Source organism: Prionailurus bengalensis, chromosome A3 (assembly GCF_016509475.1).
Source record: "Prionailurus bengalensis isolate Pbe53 chromosome A3, Fcat_Pben_1.1_paternal_pri, whole genome shotgun sequence".
In the NCBI taxonomy this organism is placed as follows: Eukaryota; Metazoa; Chordata; class Mammalia; order Carnivora; family Felidae; genus Prionailurus; species Prionailurus bengalensis.
In genome coordinates, this window is record NC_057354.1 from 119770214 (window position 1) to 119791175 (window position 20962).

A 20962-nucleotide genomic window follows, 5' to 3' on the forward strand; every position below is an offset into this window, starting at 1 on the left:
ACTACAAACATACCATGGAACACTGCACAAGAGTTTGGAAAGAAAAATGAAACACAGTATACATGTAAATACTGACAGTGGAAAGATGTCCACAATATATATTAAATGAAAAAGCAACGTGCAGAACAATATATACAGTAAGACACCCTCTTATTGCAGAGGGAGAAACAAGTCCATAAAGCTACGAGTCTACACACGGAATGAAGAAAGGGCTTTCATTTTATATTCTTCTGTCTTCTCAAAAAAATTTTGTTACAATGAGCATTTTACTTTTTATGTACAGTTTAATTCTAGTTTTAAAGTCTACATAAATATTTCTATACATGTAAGTACACAAATGCATAAAAAATGTCCAGACAAATACATTGCAAAATGTTAACAGTAGTTATCTCTGGGTAGTGGAATTATAGGTATATTTATTTTATTCTCTGTAGTTTCTGAAAAATACTTAATATTATGAAATAATTAAAAATATATTTTAAAAAAAGAGACAAAGCAAACTACCCTAGGCTGACCTTTACTGTCATTTGCTCTAACCTTTAGGAAAGAGACATTTGAACTCAAGAATTTGGGAAGTGTGGAAACTCAGCAGAGTAGTCTAGAGCAGGGTGTGGAACTATAGAAAGATGCATGAAGTTACAGGCACCTGGGTGTAAAGAAAAGGAAAAACACCCTAGGTAAGTAATGAAAGCCAAATGGAGCGGCTTAACACTGTTACACTGTTACAGTGTCATTAAGACAATATAATGGTGGCACAAAAACAGACACTCAGATCAATGGAACAGAATAGAGAACCCAGAAATGGACCCACAAACGTATGGCCAACTAATCTTTGACAAAGCAGGAAAGAAGAGCCAATGGAATAAAGACAGTTTCTTCAGCAAGCGATGCTGGGAAAACTGGACAGCGACAGGCAGAAAAATGAACCTGGATCACTTTCTTACACCATACCCAAAAATAAACTCAAAATGGATGAAAAGACCTAAATGTAAGATAGGAAGCCATCAAAATCCTAGAGGAGAAAACAGGCAAAAACCTCTTTGACCTTGGCCGCAGCAACTTCTTACTCAACACGTCTCCAGAGGCAAGGGAAACAAAAGCAAAAATGAACCATTGGGACTCATCAAAATAAAAACCTTCTGCACAACAAAGGAAACAATCAGCAAAACTAAAAGGCAACTGGCAGAATGGGAGAAGATATTTGCAAACGACACATCAGATAAAGGGTTAGTATCCAAAATCCATAAAGAACTTATCAAACTCAACACCCAAAAAACAAATAATCCAGTGAAGAAATGGGCAAAAGACAGGAATAGACACTTCTCCAGAGAAGCCGTCCAGATGGCCAACCGACACATGAGAACATGCTCCACATCACTCATCATCAGGGAAATACAAATCAAAACCACAACGAGATACCACCTCACACCTGTCAGAATGGCTAACATGAACAACTCAGGCAACAGATGCTGGTGAGGATGCGGAGAAAGGGGATCTCTTCTGCGTTGCTGGTGGGAATACAAGCTGGTGCAGCCGCTCTGGAAAACAGTATGGAGGTTCCTCAAAACATTAAAAATAGAACTACCCTACGACCCAGCAATTGCACTATTAGGTATTTATCCAAGGGATATAGGTATGCTGTTTCAAAGGGACACATGCACCCCCATGTTTATAGCAGCACTATTGACAATAGCCAAAGTATGGAAAGAGCCCAAATGTCCATCAATGGATGAATGGATAAAGATGTAGTATATATATATACAATGGAGTATTACTCGGCAATCAAAAAGAATGAAATCTTGTCATTTGCAACTACATGGATAGAATTAGAGGGTATTATACTAAGTGAAATTAGTCAGAGAAAGACAAATATCATACAACTTCATTCATATGAGGACTTTAAGACACAGGACAGATAAACATAAGGGAAGGGAAGAAAAATAAAAACAGGGAAGGGGACAAAACATGAGACTCTTAAATATGGAGAACAAACAGAGCGTTACTGGAGGGGTTGGGGGGGTGGGCTAAATGGGTAAGGGGCATTAAGGAATCTACTCCTGAAATCATTGTTGCACTATATGCTAACAAATTTGGATGTAAATTAAGAAATAAAATTTAAGAAATAAATAAAATAAAAAATAAAATGAAATGAAATAGAGAAAAAAAAAAGACAATATAATGGAAGGCACAGACTCTAAAATCAGCCTAAAGCCAAATCCTGGCTCCACCCTAGTTTTCTGACCTTAAGCAAATTAATCTTTCTTAGAGTAAGATGTAGATAATCCCAGTACATACCTCATAGGGTTTCTGTGAGGAATAACTAAATTAATACAGACAAGCAATTAGAACGGTGCCTGATATGCACAGTAAGGGTCAAAGATGTTTGTTATTAATATTAATGGATGGTGGTAGAAATACACTTAGTTCCTCTCTATGTAAGCCACAATAAGCATAACATTTCTGCTCTGATGGAACTTATGATTTTGAGAGTACAAGGAACAAAAAAGTCAAGAGCCAAAAGGGGATGGCAAACTACAGTCCACAGGCCTTTAGCTAAGAAGAGTTTTTATACTTTTAAAGAATTGTAGAACTGAAGAAAACGAAACAACGAATATATGAGAGATCAATATGGGTCTGCAAAACTTAAACTATTTACTATCTCGCCCTTAATATAAGAATTTCCCACCGTTTATCTAAATAATGTGGCTAAACGTAATTATATGCAGAAGATAGCATTATGACGGCAGGAGACAAGCTTTTAACTGTAAAAAAAAAAATCTTATGAGCTGGAGGGCTTCTGGAGATCATCAAGAATCCTTTTTGCAAATTAACGTTATTTCGTTTTGGAATCAATTGCATTAAGGCCTCGAACCCTTCTTTTCAACACACAAAAAAACTATTATGCAATGTAGAGCTCGTGACTAGAAGTTAGTAGAGCGGCTCTAGTGCTATTTCCACCACCTGTGGCCATGGATGAGCCCGCTGACGCTGATTTACGGGCTTCATCGATAAAGTGGATAAATGACCAGATGATGGCCAGGCCCCTCCTACGTTAGAAAATCCTCTGGAGCCCTGGCTCTCCCAGCAGGATAGAAGAACAGCTCTACTCCTCCCACACTGGAGGCCCGAAAGGTCATGTGACCAAGCCCCGCTCCAGGTAGCTGGTGTAAGGTAATCCCAACTCCCCGTTCTAAATTTCTATTGCCGCTGACCTGCCTACAGGCAAAACGGATGAAACAAAAACACACAACGCAACATAGCCCAGCGCTTTATGCCGACACACGAGCAAAGAATTCGTTAACTTGCGGTGATAAGTTTAAAGACACAGATGACACCGCTACTCAGAGCTACCGACTTCGAGCAAGTCCGTTACTGTCCTTATTGCACTGGTCCTGGAGACCCTGTCCGAGGGGCCTCCTTTCGCTCCCTGGAACTCCCCTCCCCGCGAGAAGGGAGGCGGCCGCGGCTACTGATGCAGTAGACGGGAAAGAAAAGGCAGATGTCGCCGCTGGGAAAGACCAGGCGGAAAGCCAAGCGCACGCCTCGACTCACCTTAGCCTCAGTCCTCTCCGGCTCTCGCTGCGGGCAAGCAAGGTTTTAACCCAAGTGCCTGGACTAGACGTGACCAAGGGGCGGGTCCTGCCCAAAAGGACCCCTCACTCCCGCCAGCGAACTCCGCGGGCTGCCCACTGGCCGCCTGTATGGAAAAGTGGGCAATGCGCCTCCTCCTCTATGGGCCTCCTTCCTTCCAGCGGAGAAAGAGTCCTCCCCGCCCTGTTAGCTGGAAGCGAACGGCACGGCAAGGAGCCAGGGCCAATTCGACATTGGGGGTTTTAGTCAGGCAGTATGTCGGGCGCCTGGCTCGGGCCAGGCTGAAGGAGCAAAATCCTCCACCCGCAGCCCCCACCTGAGTGCCTTCCACTCGTCCTCTTCAGCTCAAGATGGTGGCCTCCCGGGCGATAGGCAGTCTCCGCCGCTTCACTGCCTCCAGGACGCTTCGCTGCCCAGGTGAGACCTGGGTGGGAGCACCCCGCAGCCCCAGGCAGAACTCTTGGGGAGGCGCGTCTTCCTTTCGCTGTCACCTTCCAGCCCCGCCTGGGAAACTCTGTCCTGGCTGCAGGGAAAGGATGCCCCTCTTGGACCCCCTTCCTGTGTCCTTGTGCACACTGACACCTCCTCTCTCACTGCTCCCATGCCCTGCAACGATTTCAGGCTCCGTAACCCCTAACGTTTCTGAGTCCTGTCTCCCGGGTCTGGCACCTTCCGCAATTCTCGTGGCACTTCTGTGCTCACGCCCATCTTCTTTTCTTTTACGATGGCCTCGGACCTGTCCCTTCTAGATCAGGAGTTCCAGGAGGACTGGGGCAACCCAAATCCGTCACATGTTTGTGGCCCCACCGCACCTTACTCTGAACAAGAGCTGTCTTAAAAGCTTCTTAGGTGGTATTAACCAGCTTTGCAAATTACTGCCACTCCCCGCTGCTTTCCCACAAAACCTTTTTTTGTGTGTGCCTATTACCACATTTCAATAGGGAGCTCGACTCTTGCAGTTCCAATAATCCCGGTGTGAATGTCTAGTATGTTAAATTTCAAGGGAAGGTTCTGCAGTTTACCAGAAGAAACATTTTTTAAAAAAATACTCAAATACCACTGTCCTGCCTGTGGACACACTGGGGGCGGAGTGTCGAAAAAATAAGATACCTGTACCTTAAGGAATAAAATGTTAGATAATTTTAAGAACTGTTCTAATTTTGTTTCTGATGGTACCCAGTTAGGCTTGCGTTAGCTATATTATCTTTTTTCTTTTCAGAGTGGCAGTGAAAGGGTTAAAGTGGGTGCCTAGGGAAAATCAAGCATTTTCCTCCCATCTCAAATCTCTCTGTAAGGTGAAAAGTGACTTTTTATTGCATGTTACACTTAATACCGGCTAGTTTGAATTTTAACTCGTAATATGCCTTCCTCCTGGACCACCGAAATAGTATGCTTTTTGTAGACGTAGCTGGGGTCTGCTGTAAGGGATTAATTTTGGAAGAGTCAGTCTTTTTCTGCCTTCTTATTTCAACGTGTGATTTTAGTCTCCCCCGGACTGCTGTGTGTGTATATACCAATCATTATATTACAAAAAATTGAAATGTAAAGTTTGGGGAAGGGTTAAGAAAAAAGAGTCACCCATTCTCTTAATACATACATTAATTGTTAGCATTTGGACATGTTACCTTACAGTTTTGTCTTGTTTTCTTTTCCACATTTGTGGCTTAAGGCTTTCTGGAAATCAAATATGTATGTTTGAACTAGCTTCCTCATTGGTTTTAAGGTACTTCTTATGGATTAGCAGCTTGTGTAACACTGAGGTGGTGGTCAGGTCGTGTGATTTCTGGTCACTAACTAGCTGTGTAACTTTGAACAAATATGTTAGTGTAACTGAGCTTTATTTTCCTCACCTGTGAAATGAAGGAGACTTTTGGATTTTCTTAGACATTAGAAATACCATGAAAGAGCAATTCAAAGCATTTAAACTTGGAGTCTTTTAGGCTTGAATCTGGCTCTGCCTTTTATTCTTTAGTGACCTGGGACAATTAATTTCTATGTCTGTTTTCTCATTTGTGAAATGGGGAGTAATACTTTTGAGAACTTCAAAGGAGTTATTTTAGGTTAAAAGCAATTTTTCATTAATTCTCAGTACATGCTGCTATTAACTCTTTCCTGCCCTAAAGAACTAGGATTCTGTATATCTGAGAATAAATGACAAGCTTAACTTTTCTATATTTTTTGTATAGAAATATATATACCCATATAAATGTTTATATATTTTGCATTGCTTTCACCAATAAGAAAATGTGGCTTATTATAGTTATTACCCCTTTGAATAGCAACTTAGGAATTTTGAAAACATGTCTAGAAAGTGAATTCAAAGTTGCCTGCGACCTGGATTGCCATTTATACTCAACATAATACTGAGTCTAAAAGAAAGTCTGTGCCATGGTCATTAATAAATGTTTAATGAGATTATAACATTTACTGGTGGATGGGTAAATTTTCTTGAAACTGATTTCTAATCCTCAAAGTTCTAACCCATTCCTCCTCCACAAATTCTGTAATTATGAATATGACTGTGAAATTAAAGCCACAACTTGGCCAAGATATTTTATTTAATTCCTACTCCTCAGTCTCGATTTCTTTTTTTTTTTTTAACGTTTATTTATTTTTGAGACAGAGAGAGACAAAGCATGAATGGGGGAGGGTCAGAGAGAGGGAGACACAGAATCTGAAACAGGCTCCAGGCTCTGAGCTGTCAGCACAGAGCCCGACGCGGGGCTCGAACTCAGGGACCGTGAGATCATGACCTGAGCCAAAGTCAGCCGCTTAACCGACTGAGCCACCCAGGCGCCCCTCAGTCTCGATTTCTAATATGTAAGTGGTAAAATAATTTCACAGGAAATGAATTAGAGGCAAATACCATAGTAGAAGATGTGTATTTAAATTTGACTCACTTCCCGGGGTGCCTGGTGGCTCAGTTGGTGTCCGACTTTGGCTCAGGTCATGATCTCGTGGTTAGAGAGTTTGAGCCTAGTGTCAGGCCCCGTGCTGACAGCTCAGAGCCTGGAGCCTGCTTCCGAATCTGTGTCTCCCTCTCTCTCTACTCCTCCTCTGCTCGCTCACTCGTGCTCTCTCTCTCTAAAATAAATAAACATTTAAAAAATAAATAAATAAACAAATTTGATTCACTTCCTTAATCCTATGTCTTGCCCCAGGGTTGAATATTGAGAAAAGCTTTTGATTGTATAACCCAAGTAACATTTTTGTATTGAAATTTGTGTCCTTGTAATCCAACTCTCTCCACTGCTGTAGTTTTAGGTCTTGTAGGTATCTTTTGAGTTAAGTTATTGGGATGATTAAGAAGTAGGACAAAGGCTTATCTCTTTTGCTGGCACAGTTGATATAGGCTAAAGGTCACCTAGCTGCTATGGAGTAAGCTGTCCAGATTTGGTAATGGATACGGCTAGATTCCAAAAGCAAAGCTACCTTGTGGCTACCAACTTAATTTAGTTGCCTGTGGTTTGAATTCAAGATACATTTATACACTTATTTTCTCTTGGTTCTTTTTTTTTTTTTGTCTCTACTATGGCTTGAATTCGTTTCAAGATATGTTTGTACTCTTATTTTCCCCTTCGTTTTTTGTCTTTATTGATTTGGAGGAGGTGTTTTGTGTATATGTATATGGGTGCGTGTGCAGCACAGGCAGATTAGTGGTAAGAGTTCAAAATGGTTTGACCCATGGGGCGCCTGGGTGGCTCAGTCCATTAAGCGTCCAAGTTCAGCTCAGGTCATGATCTCATGGCAAGCCCCGAGTCTGGCTCTGTGCTGACAGCTCAGAGCCTGGAGCCTGCTTCAGAATCTGTCTCCCTCTCTCTCTGCCCCTCCCCCACTCACACTCTGTCTCTCCCTCTCCCTCAAGAATAAATAAACCTTTTAAAACATTAAAAAATGGTTTGATCCATAAGCTAATGAGCACCAACCTGTTGTCTCAAATAGTTGGTCTTTAAAAATGCAACCCATGCCCGAGCCCTGGCACCTGCTCTATTTTCTTTTTGCTTAGCACTTACCTCCTAACTTACTTTTTTTACATATATTTATGTTTCTTGTTTTTCGGCTGTTTTTCCACCCCGTCCCTCCCACCCTGCATTCCTAGTCAGTCCATCCCCACTCTCATCCACTCTACCCTGTTCTATTCCCTGTTCCCCTCCCACTGGAATTTCCACCCTACGGGCAAAGTTCTTTTTATGCCAGACCTATTTTCACTTCTTCATTTATCTCTACTGAGGAGAAACTGATTCTTCCTATGATATTCTTCCTGATATATATAATCCTCTGCTGCTGTAGAATATAAGCACCACAAAGACCAGGATTTTTATCTTTTTGTTCAGTCCAAGTGCCTAGAACAGTGCATGGCAGGCCACAGTGATTTTTTGGTGTTGCTGAATCAATGAATGATTGTGAGATGATGTTGGAAGAGCATACTCTTTAGTTGGGGGAATGCAGTGATTAAAGAACAAAGTAGTTGGGGCGCCTGGGTGGCGCAGTCGGTTAAGCGTCCGACTTCGGCCAGGTCACGATCTCGCGTTCTGTGAGTTCGAGCCCCGCGTCAGGCTCTGGGCTGATGGCTCGGAGCCTGGAGCCTGTTTCCGATTCTGTGTCTCCCTCTCTCTCTGCCCCTCCCCCGTTCATGCTCTGTCTCTCTCTGTCCCAAAAATAAATAAACGTTGAAAAAAAAAAAAAAAAGAACAAAGTAGTAAATAATAAGGGTCAAAATTGGCGGGGGAGAGAAAGATCATTACAGATGGAATCTCTTGATAACGCCTTGTGGAAAAGGTTGGGGCCATGATACAAAACATAAAGAAAGAAGACTGGTAAATACAGATGGTACAGATTTTAAAAGATGGGAAAGCAGAGAAGGGAAGTATATCATTAGTGAGGTAGAGGCATGGGGGTTAAGGAGATGGCTGGCTGGCTTCTCCTATCTTAATTTATTAGGTTGTAGCCCTGTGACTTACAGATACGTTTATAATGATTATATCACTTTTACTTCTATCTTTATAAGAATGCCAAAATGCTCTAAGAGACTTGTTCATACAGCTAGTAAATGATAAACTTGATGTTTGAACCCAAATCTTTTAACTCAGGTCCTTTGTCTTTGCTGATTTGGATTGATTAAAGGAAAAATGCAGACAGAGCCAAAGATCACCTGACTCTGGTGCTTGTGTCATCCACACAGTTTTCTTTAACATGTTGCTTGCCCTTCAGATCAGTGTAAAGCTGCTATTTTCTGCGCTTTCTCTTCCTCTCCCTTAAAGAACTGCAGGATAGAGGGAAAGAAAGAGGAAGCAAGAGGCTTGGCTACCGCGACGGTCCCTCTCCTAATCCACTGCACCATCAGCGGGTTCTCCAAATCAGTGGCTCCCACATGCCCACTTGTTTGCTGTTTCAGTCTCCTTTCTAAAAACTGCAGATTCTGAGGCCCAGCCCCCTTAAATTCTGATCCTGTGGTTCTAGGTTGTATGTCACCCAGACATCTGTGAGTATATTTGAGCCTCCCCAGCTGATTCTAATGCCTGGAATCACTTCTCAATACTGCTGTGGGAATCCCAGTCGAGCTAGATATGGTGCATTGTCTCTTGGGTCCTGCTTTGGCCATGTGTATTAGTTCCCTAATCCAGAAGGGTCCCCACCTCCTTGTCAAATATAGACCACCCTCAACATAAGCCCCATGTTGGGATCTGTGCTAACAGCACAGAGCCTGATTGGGATTCTCTCTTTGCCTCTCCTCCAATCATGTTCTCTTTCTCTCTCTCAAAGTTAAAAAAAAAAAAGGTTAAAATCCCTAGTAACCTCTCAGCAGCTGAACCTTTCCACCAGCCTGTGACCATATGTCTTTCTCTGTGACTACTCTCTCATTCTCCAAATCCCTTACCTTTATCCGGCTTAGATTTTGAGGGATCTCAAGAGTCTAAGACTGCCTTAGCATGCAGTGATAATCAAAGGTAATGAACAATAAAATTAAACCATGTTGGTCATTTTATGTCATGGTAGTATTCTTTTTTTTTTTTTTTTTTGGAGAGCACGAGATGGGGAGGGGCAGAGAGAGGAGGACAGAGGATCCCAAGCAAGCTCTGCCCTGACAGGCTGACAGCAGTGAGCCCGATGTGGGGCTTGAACTCTCAAACTGAGAGATCAAGACCTGAGCCGAAGTTGGAGGCTCAGCTGAGCCACCCAGGTGCCCCAACCTTTTTTTTTTTTTTTTTTTTAATGCACTCCTAAGTTAGGCGGGCACTCCACACTCTCTTTAATTATGCTTGTGGATTCCAAGACTATCTATAGCCCCTAATGTAGTCCAAATGCAGTATGGTTTCACTGAAAATTAAACATAAAAAAAAGTTTTAATACTAGTAACTAAGAATGAAATAATGATGGAATATTATTCAACTGTAAAGAATAAAATCTTAACCACTTGCAATAACGTGAGTAGTACTAGAGAGTATAATGCTAAGTGAAATAAGTCAGAGAAAGATACCATATGAACTCACTCATGTGGGATTTAGGGAACAGAACAAACGGGCGCCTGGGTGGCCCAGTTGGTTAAGTGTGCCGACTTCAGCTCAGGTTATGACTCATAGTTTGTGGGTTTGAGCCCCGTGTCAGGCTCTGTGCTGATAGCGCGGAGCCTGGAGCCTGCTTCAGATTCTGTGTCTCCCTGTCTCTCTGCCCCTCCCCTGCTTGTGCTCTCTCTCAAAAATAAATAAACGTTAAAAAAATTTTTTTTTATTTAAAAAAGAACAAAGAACCAAAAGAAAAAAGTGGCAAACCAAGAAACAGACTCATAACTATAGAAAACAAACTGATGGTTACCAGAGGGGAGATGGTAGAAGGGATGGGTGAAATAGGTGATAGGGATTAAAGAGTGCACTTATCGTGAAAAAATATATAAAAGGAAAGAAATTAAATTTACTAATATTTAGTGTATGAATTGATAAAGGTAAATGTACGTAAGTTATTTTAAATTTTTTTTTTCAACGTTTATTTATTTTTGGGACAGAGAAAGACAGAGCATGAACAGGGGAGGGGCAGAGAGAGAGGGAGACACAGAATGAGAAACAGGCTCCAGGCTCTGAGCCATCAGCCCAGAGCCTGACGCGGGGCTCGAACTCACGGACCGCGAGATCGTGACCTGGCTGAAGTCGGACGCTTAACCGACTGCGCCACCCAGGCACCCCATGTAAGTTATTTTAAAAAGAAGGAAATAAATACTGAGGGAAAGCTAGCACAGAGGGATACATGAAGGAGCCACTGGATATTATTAAAGTACCAATTCTTGGGGCGCCTGCATGGCTCAGTCAGTTAAGCATCCTACTTAAGCTCAGGTCATGATCTCACAGCTCCCAGAATCGGGCTCTGTGCTGACAGCTCAGAGCCTGAAGCCTGCTTCGGATTCTGTGTCTCCCTCTCTCTGCCCCTCCCTCGTTCATGTTCTATCTCTCTCTGAAAAATAAACATTTAAAAAATAATAAAGCACTAATTCTTTATTGTATTTGATATTACTTTAAAACTTATGCCTTTTCCTGGATACATGTGTTTCCTGTGTACTGCTATTACGGTTAATAATTATTAAGGGATGATTTTTTTATTTTTAGAGCTAAAGAGAAGACTTCTCTAAGATATTGGACAAGGTTTGGAAGATGTGGGTAGGGAGGAGAAAGCAATTAAAGAGGCGTAGTTTGAAGTGGTTTAATATGGTTTGAAGTGACATGTGGTCTGAAGTCCAGCATGAATATGAAAGAGAAAGGAAGAAAGAGCAAGGTGTTTTTAAAGAAGTTTGGAAGTTGTAACTAACAGATATGGACCCAGTGCTGGCCTCCAGAATAGCTTGGTTACTGCTTAGAGCAAGACGTTTGTATGAGAGCGGGGCAAAGGTGACCCTTCAATGCTAGAAAGGACATAGAGTAATGCCCAGAACAAACTGAATTTTTGCGTAGGAATTTCCCAGTGTTCCTTACTTTCGATCTGTAGTCCAGTTTGAAAGACCCCCTGTCGGGACTCCTCTCGTGATGACTTGTGCTCAGTATGTCATCTCATCAGTGTTATGCAGGAGAGCGTGAAGTAGTGAAGTGACTAGGAAAAAGGGAGAAGAGGAGCTGGTCTGTGTGGATATCCTTGGTGGAGTGCAATATGGACCTGTTCAGTTGGAAATTCTTAAGAGTATGACTGGACTATTCCATAAATGGCCACTAGTGCCCGTTGATTTCACTTTTTTTTTTAAGTTTTTACTTGAATTTTGTTTGAGTTTATTTTCTTATTTTATTTTTATTTTAACTTATTTGAGTTTAGCTAACATACAGTGTAATATTAGTTTCAGGTGTACAATATAGTGATTCAGCACTTCCATACATCACCCAGTGCTCATCACAAGTACATTCCTTAATCCCCATCACCTATTTAACCCATTCTCCCACTTACCCCCTTTTGGTAACCATCAGTTCTCTGTAATTAAGAATCTGTTTCTTGGTTTGCCTCTCTCTTTTTTTCCCTTTGCTCATTTGTTTCGTTTGTTAAATCCCACATAAGAGTGAAATCATGCAGTATTTGTCTTTCTCTGACTTATTTTGCTTAGCATAGTACTCTCTGGCTCCAACCGTATGGTTGCAGATGGCAAGATTTCATTCTTTTTTAGGGCTAATATTTCATTCTATATAATTTTACTTTGGATCATTTCTCCATAAAAATACAAGAGGATGTGGGGTGCCCAGGTGGCTTAGTCAGTTGAGCGTCCAACTCGATTTCGGCTCAGGTCATGATCCCAGGATCATGGGATCTAGCCCCGTGTCAGGCTCCATGCTGTGCATGGAGCCTTCTTGGAATTCTTTCCTATTGCTGCTCTAACAGATTCCCACAAATTCAGTGTCTGAAGCAATACAAATTTATTATGTATGTCAGAAACGAGTCTCATTGGGCTAAAATCAGAGGTGTTGCCAGGGCTGTGTTCATTCAGGATGCTCTGTTCATTCTGGAGAAGTCATTTCCTTGTCTTTCCTAGCTTCCAAGGCCACCTGTATTCCTTGACTTCTTCAAAGCCCGCAAAGTAGGGCTAAGTTCTCATGTTGCCATCTATCTGGTCCTCTTTGACTCTCTCTTCTTTGTGATTACATCGGGCCCATCTGGATAATCCGGGCTACTCTCCCTATGTTTGGGTCAATTTTCCATTCGTACCCATGATTTCCTTTACCGTATAACCTAACATATTTACAGTTTCTGGGACCTGGACATCTTTTTTTTTTTTTAATGTTTATTTATTTTTGAGCAAGAGAGAGAGAGGGAACACGCACACAAACGAGGAAGGGGCAGAGAGAGAAGATCGGAAGTGGCTGTGCACTGACAGCAGAGAGCCCAATGTGGGGCTTGAACTCGTGAACCATGAGATAGATCATGCCCTGAGCAGAAGTTGGATGCTTAACCGACCGAGCCACCCAGGTGCCCCAGGGACCTGGACATCTTTGAGGGGGGATTCTTCTACCTACCACATTTAATATCTAAATAATTTTATAAGCTGATAATTAAAATGAAAAAGGTATGGTAGTAGTCACAATCATGGCCCAGAATACATTAATCTCATTTTGGTTTTTTGTGGTTATAAACTCCAGCTTTGTTATATTTAGCAGGTACTACAGAAACTCTTAATTTTGTAATTGAATTTGAATCAAAATAGTAATTAAACTTGAATACGTTTTTCTTGCAGGTTATACCTGCCGCAACTTTTCAGCATCCTCTGCTTTGCTAAGTAAGTTTAATTTCTTGTCGACATGCTTACATTGCTTTTTAGATTTGTTTAGCAATAAACATGTTTACGAATAAATTATCCTTCTCTTTTTAGCCAGAACCCATATTAACTATGGAGTCAAAGGGGATGTGGCTGTTGTTCGAATTAACTCACCCAATTCAAAGGTACCTAATTTAACTTGCTGCAGTCTATGTCTACTAACTACATTCATGAATCCAGTGCTAAATAAGAAAGAAAGAGAAATCCACCAGTCTGACAGTAATCTTATATGAATTTGTAGTTGTAATAGTTTGACAAATTGCTCAAGGAATACAGTTTTCTGGAGCAGAGGTCCTTGACTAAGAATTCCTTCTAGTTGACCTTAAGTGTCAGGTTAACATCAAGGATTAGTGAAATTAGCCTTCTGTTACTGTGTAGAATATGGAGGTGATTTACTAGATAAGAACCAAAGCGCACGCTCTGTTTATAAGAGTCAGAACTCACCTATCCATCTTAACTACCAGGTTGTTAAACAGGCTTTCTTCATTACCTGCCCGCTGTAGTCATTATTCATAGAAAATTGCCTGGGTTAAATGTGGGTGTTAAGATTCCTGAGGGACTGGAATGACAGTGCACTTCACATGTTGGAAGTCAAGTTCTGTTCCAAGTGGAGCTTCATTTGTTTTTGGCAACTTCAACAAAGCATTAATCCAGTCTTTGCCAAGAAGACCTCTGTTGCAGGAGCTCATGCTTTTCCCCCATCTAAAATGGGTGTCAAGTTTTGTTATTAGAGGTCTAGAGGGAACAGCAGTACCTAGATGGAGGCAATTAACAACTATCACAAATTAAGGAAAACAAGAGCCAGTCTTCCTCACTAGAGTAAATTTTGGTGCCCACTGACCAATGATTCAAACTTAAGCTATTTTTTCCGAATTTTCTAAGTTGACCATTTTTTCTGAACACAAAACAACACATGCCTACAGTGGGAAGTTTTAAAGCTATAAAGAAGAAAATAACAAATCATTCATACTACAGACCCAAAGATAACCACTTTTAACATTTAATCTAGTTTCAACAAATATTTACAAAGTAAAATCATACTATAGGTCTAATTTTGAGTTCTTTTATTCTTAATGTTATACAAACTTTTCCATACCAACAAATTCCATAGACTTATTTGTAGCCTGCATATGTTTTGAACTCTTTAAGAGTATGACCCTGAGTTGCTTCTTTGAGTAGATCTATTTTTAAAGGGAGGGTGCTTATGGTTGGCCAAAGCTGAATAGAAAGCTACTGGGTTTAGAATTTTTCCCCCTGCCTTTCTTGCTTCTAACAATATATTTCTGCTGGATAAACAAATTTCCTACGATCAAAATAGCATTTCATGGTGATTTGCACATCTGGTACTTCAGATTTAAACCCTTAGATTTATATGTATTTCCCTTTGGCAGGTAAATACACTAAGCAGAGAACTGCAATCAGAGTTCATAGAAGTAATGAATGAAATCTGGGCTAATGATCAAATCAGAAGCGCCGTCCTTATCTCATCAAAGCCAGGCTGCTTTATTGCAGGTGCTGACATCAAGTAAGTTTTCAGAAATTTGAAGTCACCTTTGATCTTGGCTAGTAGTATGTTTCTTTGGCCTAATCATTCCTCCATTTAAAAGACGACAGAAGTAAATTCTCTGAGTTTTCTTTTTTAAAATTATTTACACAAATGTGTTAAAGTTGGTAAAAAAAAAAAAAAAAAAGGGGGGGTGCTTGTTGCTTAAACCATGTAAGACTAACCTTTCCTTAAAGAAGTTGAAAGCAGTTCTAAGAAAAATATTTGAGTAGAATAAAAAAATGCTATAAAATTAAGCTAACAATGTGGTGCCCCTCTTTTTTTTTTAAACCCAACAGACCATTAAATATTTAAAAGTTTGAAAATACCATGTTAACAAGGACTTGGAGAAATGAGACAGTTAATATATTACTAGCAGGAATGCCAGTTGGTACAGCAACTTTGGAAAACATTTTGGCAGCATTTAATAAAATTGAAAATGCATGTATCATATAATTCAATGATATTCTTCTAGCTACACATGCTAGAGAAATCATTTATGAGGATGTTCAGCCCTGTGTAGTTAAAATAATGAAGAATTTAAAGCAATTAAGTGTCAGTCCGTAGGGAAGTGGATAAGTAAACTGTGGTATTTTCACATGATAAAATACTACAAAATGATTCAAAGGAATTAACTAGATCCACAACATAATGTTAGAACTTAAAGACATAATGTTAAGTTTAAAAAAAAAAAAAAAGCAAGTTGTAGAATGTTCTATACAGTATGTAGTTTATGTAAACATTTTAATATTTTTTCTTAAGCTTATTTATTTTGAGAGAGAGAATCCCAAGCACTGACAGTGCAGAGCCTGGCACAGGGCTCAAACTTAATGAACCATGGAGATCATGGCCTGAGCTAAAATCAAGAGTTGGAAGCTTAACCGACTGAGCCACCCAGGCGCCCTAGTTTATGTAAACATTTTAAAATCACGCATAAAATGTCTTATTTATGGATACAAATGTGTCGTTGGTCTGGAAGGATACACTGCAAACATTCGAAAATGGTTGTTTCAGGGTAAATGACTGTTTCAGGGAAAATGACTGTTTCAGGTTTTTTGACTGTTAAAAACTTGAGTTTGTCAGAGTGAACTTTAGTGATGCAGCTAATATTTTGTTATTTTTTAATGGTAAGATTTATGCATATATAATTTGTTTACAGTTCTTTAAAGCATTTATAAGGACTCTGTCTCTCAAAAATAAACATTAAAAATTTTTTTTTTTAAAAACGGGCGCCTGGGTACTCAGTCAGTTAAGCGTCCGACTTTGGCTCATGTCATGATCTCACAGTGCGTGAGTTCGAGCCCACATCGGGCTCTGTGCTGACAGCTCAGAGCCTGGAGCCTGCTTCGGATTCTGTGTCTCCCTCTCTCTCTGCCCCTCTCCTGCTCGCACTCTGTCTGTCTCTCAAAAATAAATAAACATTAAAAAAAATTTTTTTAAAGCATTTATAAGCAGGTGAGATGCTTAGTGTTAGTTTAATGGCTTAAAATGTTAACAGTTGTTAATTCTGTCAAAATATGAGTGTTTGTTATATTATTCTTTGTACCTTATACAACAATAGCCTGCATTATAGGCTGAGTAATTTGTACCTAAGGTGTCTGTATAGTTTCAAACCTTGCTCCACATTGTGTACTCTTTTTGTTTATGGATAGTAATTAAGAATTTATAAATATTTAATGTGTATTTCTTAGAAAAAGCAAAATTATCTGTATCAAGTGCTTTTTATTCTAGCTCATTTATTTGAGCCTAGCAAGACACTGATGTCTCAGGGCGCCTGGGTGGCTCAGTCGGTTAAGCGTCCGACTTCAGCTCAGGTCATGATCTCATAGTCTGGGAGTTCGAGCCCCGCATCGGGCCCTGTGCTGACAGCTCAGAGCCTGGAGCCTGTTTCAGATTCTGTGTGTCCTTCTCTCTCTGCCCCTCCCCTGCTCATGGTCTCTTTCTGTCTCAAAAATAAATAAAAACATTGAAAAAAAAAAAAAAAAGACACGGATGTCTCACTAAGCTACCTGGCTGTAACTTTCTGTATCCATGGGAAAATACTTGCAGCTTCTGTGAAGCTAGCTGAGCAGCTCCCAGTATATAAAATGACAAAAACTTGTTATCTTTGACCAAACATACAAAATCCACAAATGTTTTCAAGACCAAAGTAGCAAGTGAAACAAACTGAAATGAAAGGACATTGAATGCAACATTAGTGTGGTGAATCTTTTTTAATCATTAGGAGATCTAAAAACAACTTGAAAGCGTTTTTTTTTCCACTGTCATTTTGATTAGCGTTCAATCTGAGGGTTACTTATAGTGAACGTTTAATGTGGTAGGAAAATATTTACCAGAAGATGATTTTTCTCATGTACAGAGTTTTGTAATCTAATGATTTTTTTTAATAGAAAATAAAATTTTGCAACATGTTTTGTTTCGTGTTCTCTGGATCCGGAAATCTAACATTCTTTATGGAGAGATGATGTAGCTGATATTAGTGCTATCTGAGGCAAAACCATTCTTAAACTTCTGAGTATTTGAAGATTCACTATCAAGTATTGACATATGATAGGGTAAGGATACAGTGGATGGCATATTGAACCAAAGTAGGGTATAATTTCATCTTTGTTTCTTTTCTCTGCTTTCTTGTTTGCTGCAGCATGTTAGCCTCTTGTAAGAGCGCGGAAGAGGTAACGCAGCTATCGCAGGAAGGCCAGAGAATGTTTGAGAAACTTGAGAAGTCCACAAAGCCTATTGTGGCTGCCATCAGTGGATCCTGCTTAGGAGGAGGACTTGAGGTATAGATTTATTCCAAAGTCTTTGAGACACTGTTGAGCATGTTGGTGGGAATTACAAACTGCTAAACTGTAGGCTACTGTTTTGCCTGCAAAAAGTTCTTAGAGGAGAATCAGCTTCTTAGTCATCCTCATGGCACAGAGCAAGTAAACCAGAGTGTGATATATTCATTTTTATAAATTTAGAAGTTTTGAACTAGATCTGTAAGGTCTCTTTCAATTCCAAAAACCTGGTTCAGGTTTGCAGGGCAAAGATTCAGAAGTGTGATTCATGCTCTTGAGCTACTGAAGTCTAGATGAGACACACAGAGCAAAATATGTGTGTAAGTGCTTTGTAAATAGTAAAGATGGTGAATAATGTCAGATCTGAGAAGAGATGCTTACTAGACTGGAGCATGTAGGAAAAGAGAGGGAAAAATAAAATAACATTTATTGAGCATTTATCACATGCTGAGCTCTGTGATAAACACTTTGATATATATTAATTAAGGAAACATATGCCTGGTCCTAAAAGACAAAATCATTCCACCTATGGGTATGGTATGAGCAAAGACAAAGGTAAGCAAAACCTATTAGGACATCATAAGTAGGCCTTCTTGATTGAAAAGAAGGGTCTCTAGATGGTACAGGCCTTCTTAACTTGGCATGCAATGGACATGGTGTGTGTACTTTTCTATTGAGAGCTTCCATAGCTTTCAGCAGATTTTTAGGGAGATCCACACCCCCCAAAAAAAGGTTAATAAATTAAGGGGAAAGTATGAAATAAGGCTAGAAAGAGAAATTATAGAAAGCATCAAATGCCAGCCTAGTGAATTTCCATTTATTCTGTGGGCACATTCCTGCATTAAGTAATCTTTAGACCCTCACATAACCTAAGGTTTTATAAATGTACATTTTCTAACATTCTGATTTTCTTTCATTTGTTTGAAGCTTGCCATTTCCTGCCAATACAGAATAGCCACAAAAGATAGGAAAACAGTATTAGGTACCCCAGAAGTCTTGCTGGGGATCTTACCAGGAGCAGGAGGCACACAAAGGCTGCCCAAAATGGTGAGTATAAGCCCCCTTGTGACCTTTAGAACCTCATTACCTATAGGCCCCTTTAGATCTATTTCCTCTGGTACAAAAGGTATAACATGGGTATTCATTGTAGAATTTAGAACCAAAATAAAATACGAGTGTATAGGATCCACAACAAATTTTAGGGGCACCTGGGTGGCTCAGTCAGTTAAGCATCCAGCTTTGGCTCAGGTCATGATTTCCTGGTTCGTGAGTTCAAAGTCCCATGTCGGGCTTTGCACTGACAATGCAGAACCTGCTTGGGAGTCTCTCTCTCTCCCTCTCTCTGCCTCAACCACTTCTCTCTGCCCCTTCCCCACTTGTGTGTATGTGTGCACAAATAAACTTTAAAAAAAATAACAATTTTATTCCTGGTGTTTAGTTTTTCAATTCCACTTTTTATTTTTTTAATTCCTTCATCAAAATGATTGATCAAGGGGGCACCTGGCTGACTCAGTCAGTTAAGCGTCCAACTCTTGATTTTGGCTCAGGTCATAATTTCACAGTTCATGGGATTGAACCCGCATCAGGCTTGCTTGAGATTCTCTCTCTCCTTCTCTGTGCCCCTCCCCTGCTTATGTACATGCTCTCTCTCAAAATAAATAAATAATAACATTTTTAAAACTTAAAAAAATGTTTTTTAATTATTTATTTATTTGATCAAGGTTCTTTGTTAGTCTCTGAGGAAGTATAAAGATAAATAAGATATATATTTGTCTTTCTGGAACTTGCAGTTTTTTAAAGATTTTATTTATTTTTTACCTTTTTACCTTTTTTTTTTTTTTTTTTACCTTTTTAAAGATTTTTTTTTTTAAGATTTTTTTTTTAAAGTTCATTTATTTTGAGAGAGACAGAGCATAGGCAGGGAGGGGCAAAGAGAGAGGGGGACAGAAGGTCTGAAGTGGGCTCTGTCCTGACAGCAAAGACCCGGATGTGGGACTCAACAGACTCACGAACTAGGAGATCATGACCTGAGCTGAAGTCAGATACTTAACTGGCTGAGCCACCCAGGCACCTAAGATTTTATTTTTAAGTGATCTCTATACCCATGAAGAGGTTTAAATTTCCAGCCCCAAAATCAAGAGTTGCATGTTCTACCGACTAAGCCAGTCCAGTGCCCTTTGAGCTTATGGTTTACTTTGTTCCTTCTGTGCACAGTACCATTTTACCGGTTTTTCAAATCCATGGGTCGTATTTCATGATAAATATAAGAGGCAGCCCTTTCTCCTGACTTGGATGATCTCATTGCTGTATTCTGTAGAACCAGCAGCCAACCAGACTTCTGAATTCTTAAGGAGAAGGGAAGCATATCAGACCTGGAGGCCGCAGAGCAATCTTAATATCCGACTTGAGGCCCCGCTGAGCCTTACAGCTTTGGGCACCATTGACTGCTCAGTGAAAACAAGGCTCCGCAGAAATACTCTTTGTGGGGAAGTTGATATCAGCTGGGCACAGAAAAATGGGAAGATTTATGGTGTTAATTTTCTGATAATAGGTGTGCATTCCTTTACTGAAATTTTCAAGAGAATTTATTGAAAGAATTGATATGGGTATAGAAAATACTGCTGAGTTTCTTTTGTTGTTTAATTGGTATGTTGCTAGAAACCATTCTTCTAGTAACTGCATAAGAAGCCCTGGCTGAGTTTTGTTTTTAAGCCTAAAATGCTTTTTACATTTTTTTAAGTGTGTATTTATTTTGAAAGAAAGAGAGAAAGTGTGCACAAGCAGGGGAAGGGCAGAGAGAGAGGAAGAGAATCTCATGCAGCTCCATGCTGTCAGGGCAGAGTCCAACATGAGGCTCAGTACCCTAAACTGTGAGATTGTGATCTGAGCTGAAATCAAGAGTCGAACATTCAACCAACTGAGCCGCCCAGGCACCCATTTAAGCCTAAAGTTCTTTATCGAAGACATTATCGAAACTACCAGGTTTCTCAACCTCCACTAATTCCAATAAAGGAATTTTAAGTATCGGGGCACGTGGGTGGCTCAGTCAGCTAAGCATCCGGCTTCAGCTCAGGTCATGATCTCGCAGTTCGTGAGTTCGAGCCCCACGTTGGGCTCTGTGCTGACAGCTCAGAGCCTGGAGCCTGTTTCCGATTCTCTCTCTCTCCCTCTCTCTCTCTCTCTCTCTCTCTGTTCCTCCCCTGCTCATGCTCTGTCTCTCTTTCTAAAAAATAAAGATTAAAAAAAAAAAAAGGAATTTTAAGTATTATATAA

General features: G+C 40.2%; 2 protein-coding genes across 3 annotated transcripts in view; one reads left to right on the plus strand and one right to left on the minus strand.

Moving 5' to 3' along the window:
- HADHB (hydroxyacyl-CoA dehydrogenase trifunctional multienzyme complex subunit beta) overlaps positions 1–4015 on the minus strand; it is a 41579-nt gene extending 37564 nt beyond the window's left edge. The window contains exon 1 of one of the 2 annotated variants that reach the window (XM_043604363.1): positions 3908–4015. The gene's annotated coding sequence lies outside the window, so the exon portion shown is untranslated. Of the gene's footprint in view, positions 1–3552; positions 3657–3907 lie in introns of those variants that run through there. The other variant, XM_043604362.1, reaches the window with a different exon arrangement.
- HADHA (hydroxyacyl-CoA dehydrogenase trifunctional multienzyme complex subunit alpha) overlaps positions 3901–20962 on the plus strand; it is a 50094-nt gene continuing 33032 nt past the window's right edge. The window contains exons 1-6 of the mRNA XM_043604361.1: positions 3901–4008; positions 13286–13327; positions 13421–13491; positions 14758–14891; positions 17551–17689; positions 18617–18736. Coding sequence (XP_043460296.1) covers positions 3942–4008; positions 13286–13327; positions 13421–13491; positions 14758–14891; positions 17551–17689; positions 18617–18736 — 573 coding nt within the window. The 5' untranslated portion in view covers positions 3901–3941. The remainder of the gene's footprint in view (positions 4009–13285; positions 13328–13420; positions 13492–14757; positions 14892–17550; positions 17690–18616; positions 18737–20962) is intronic.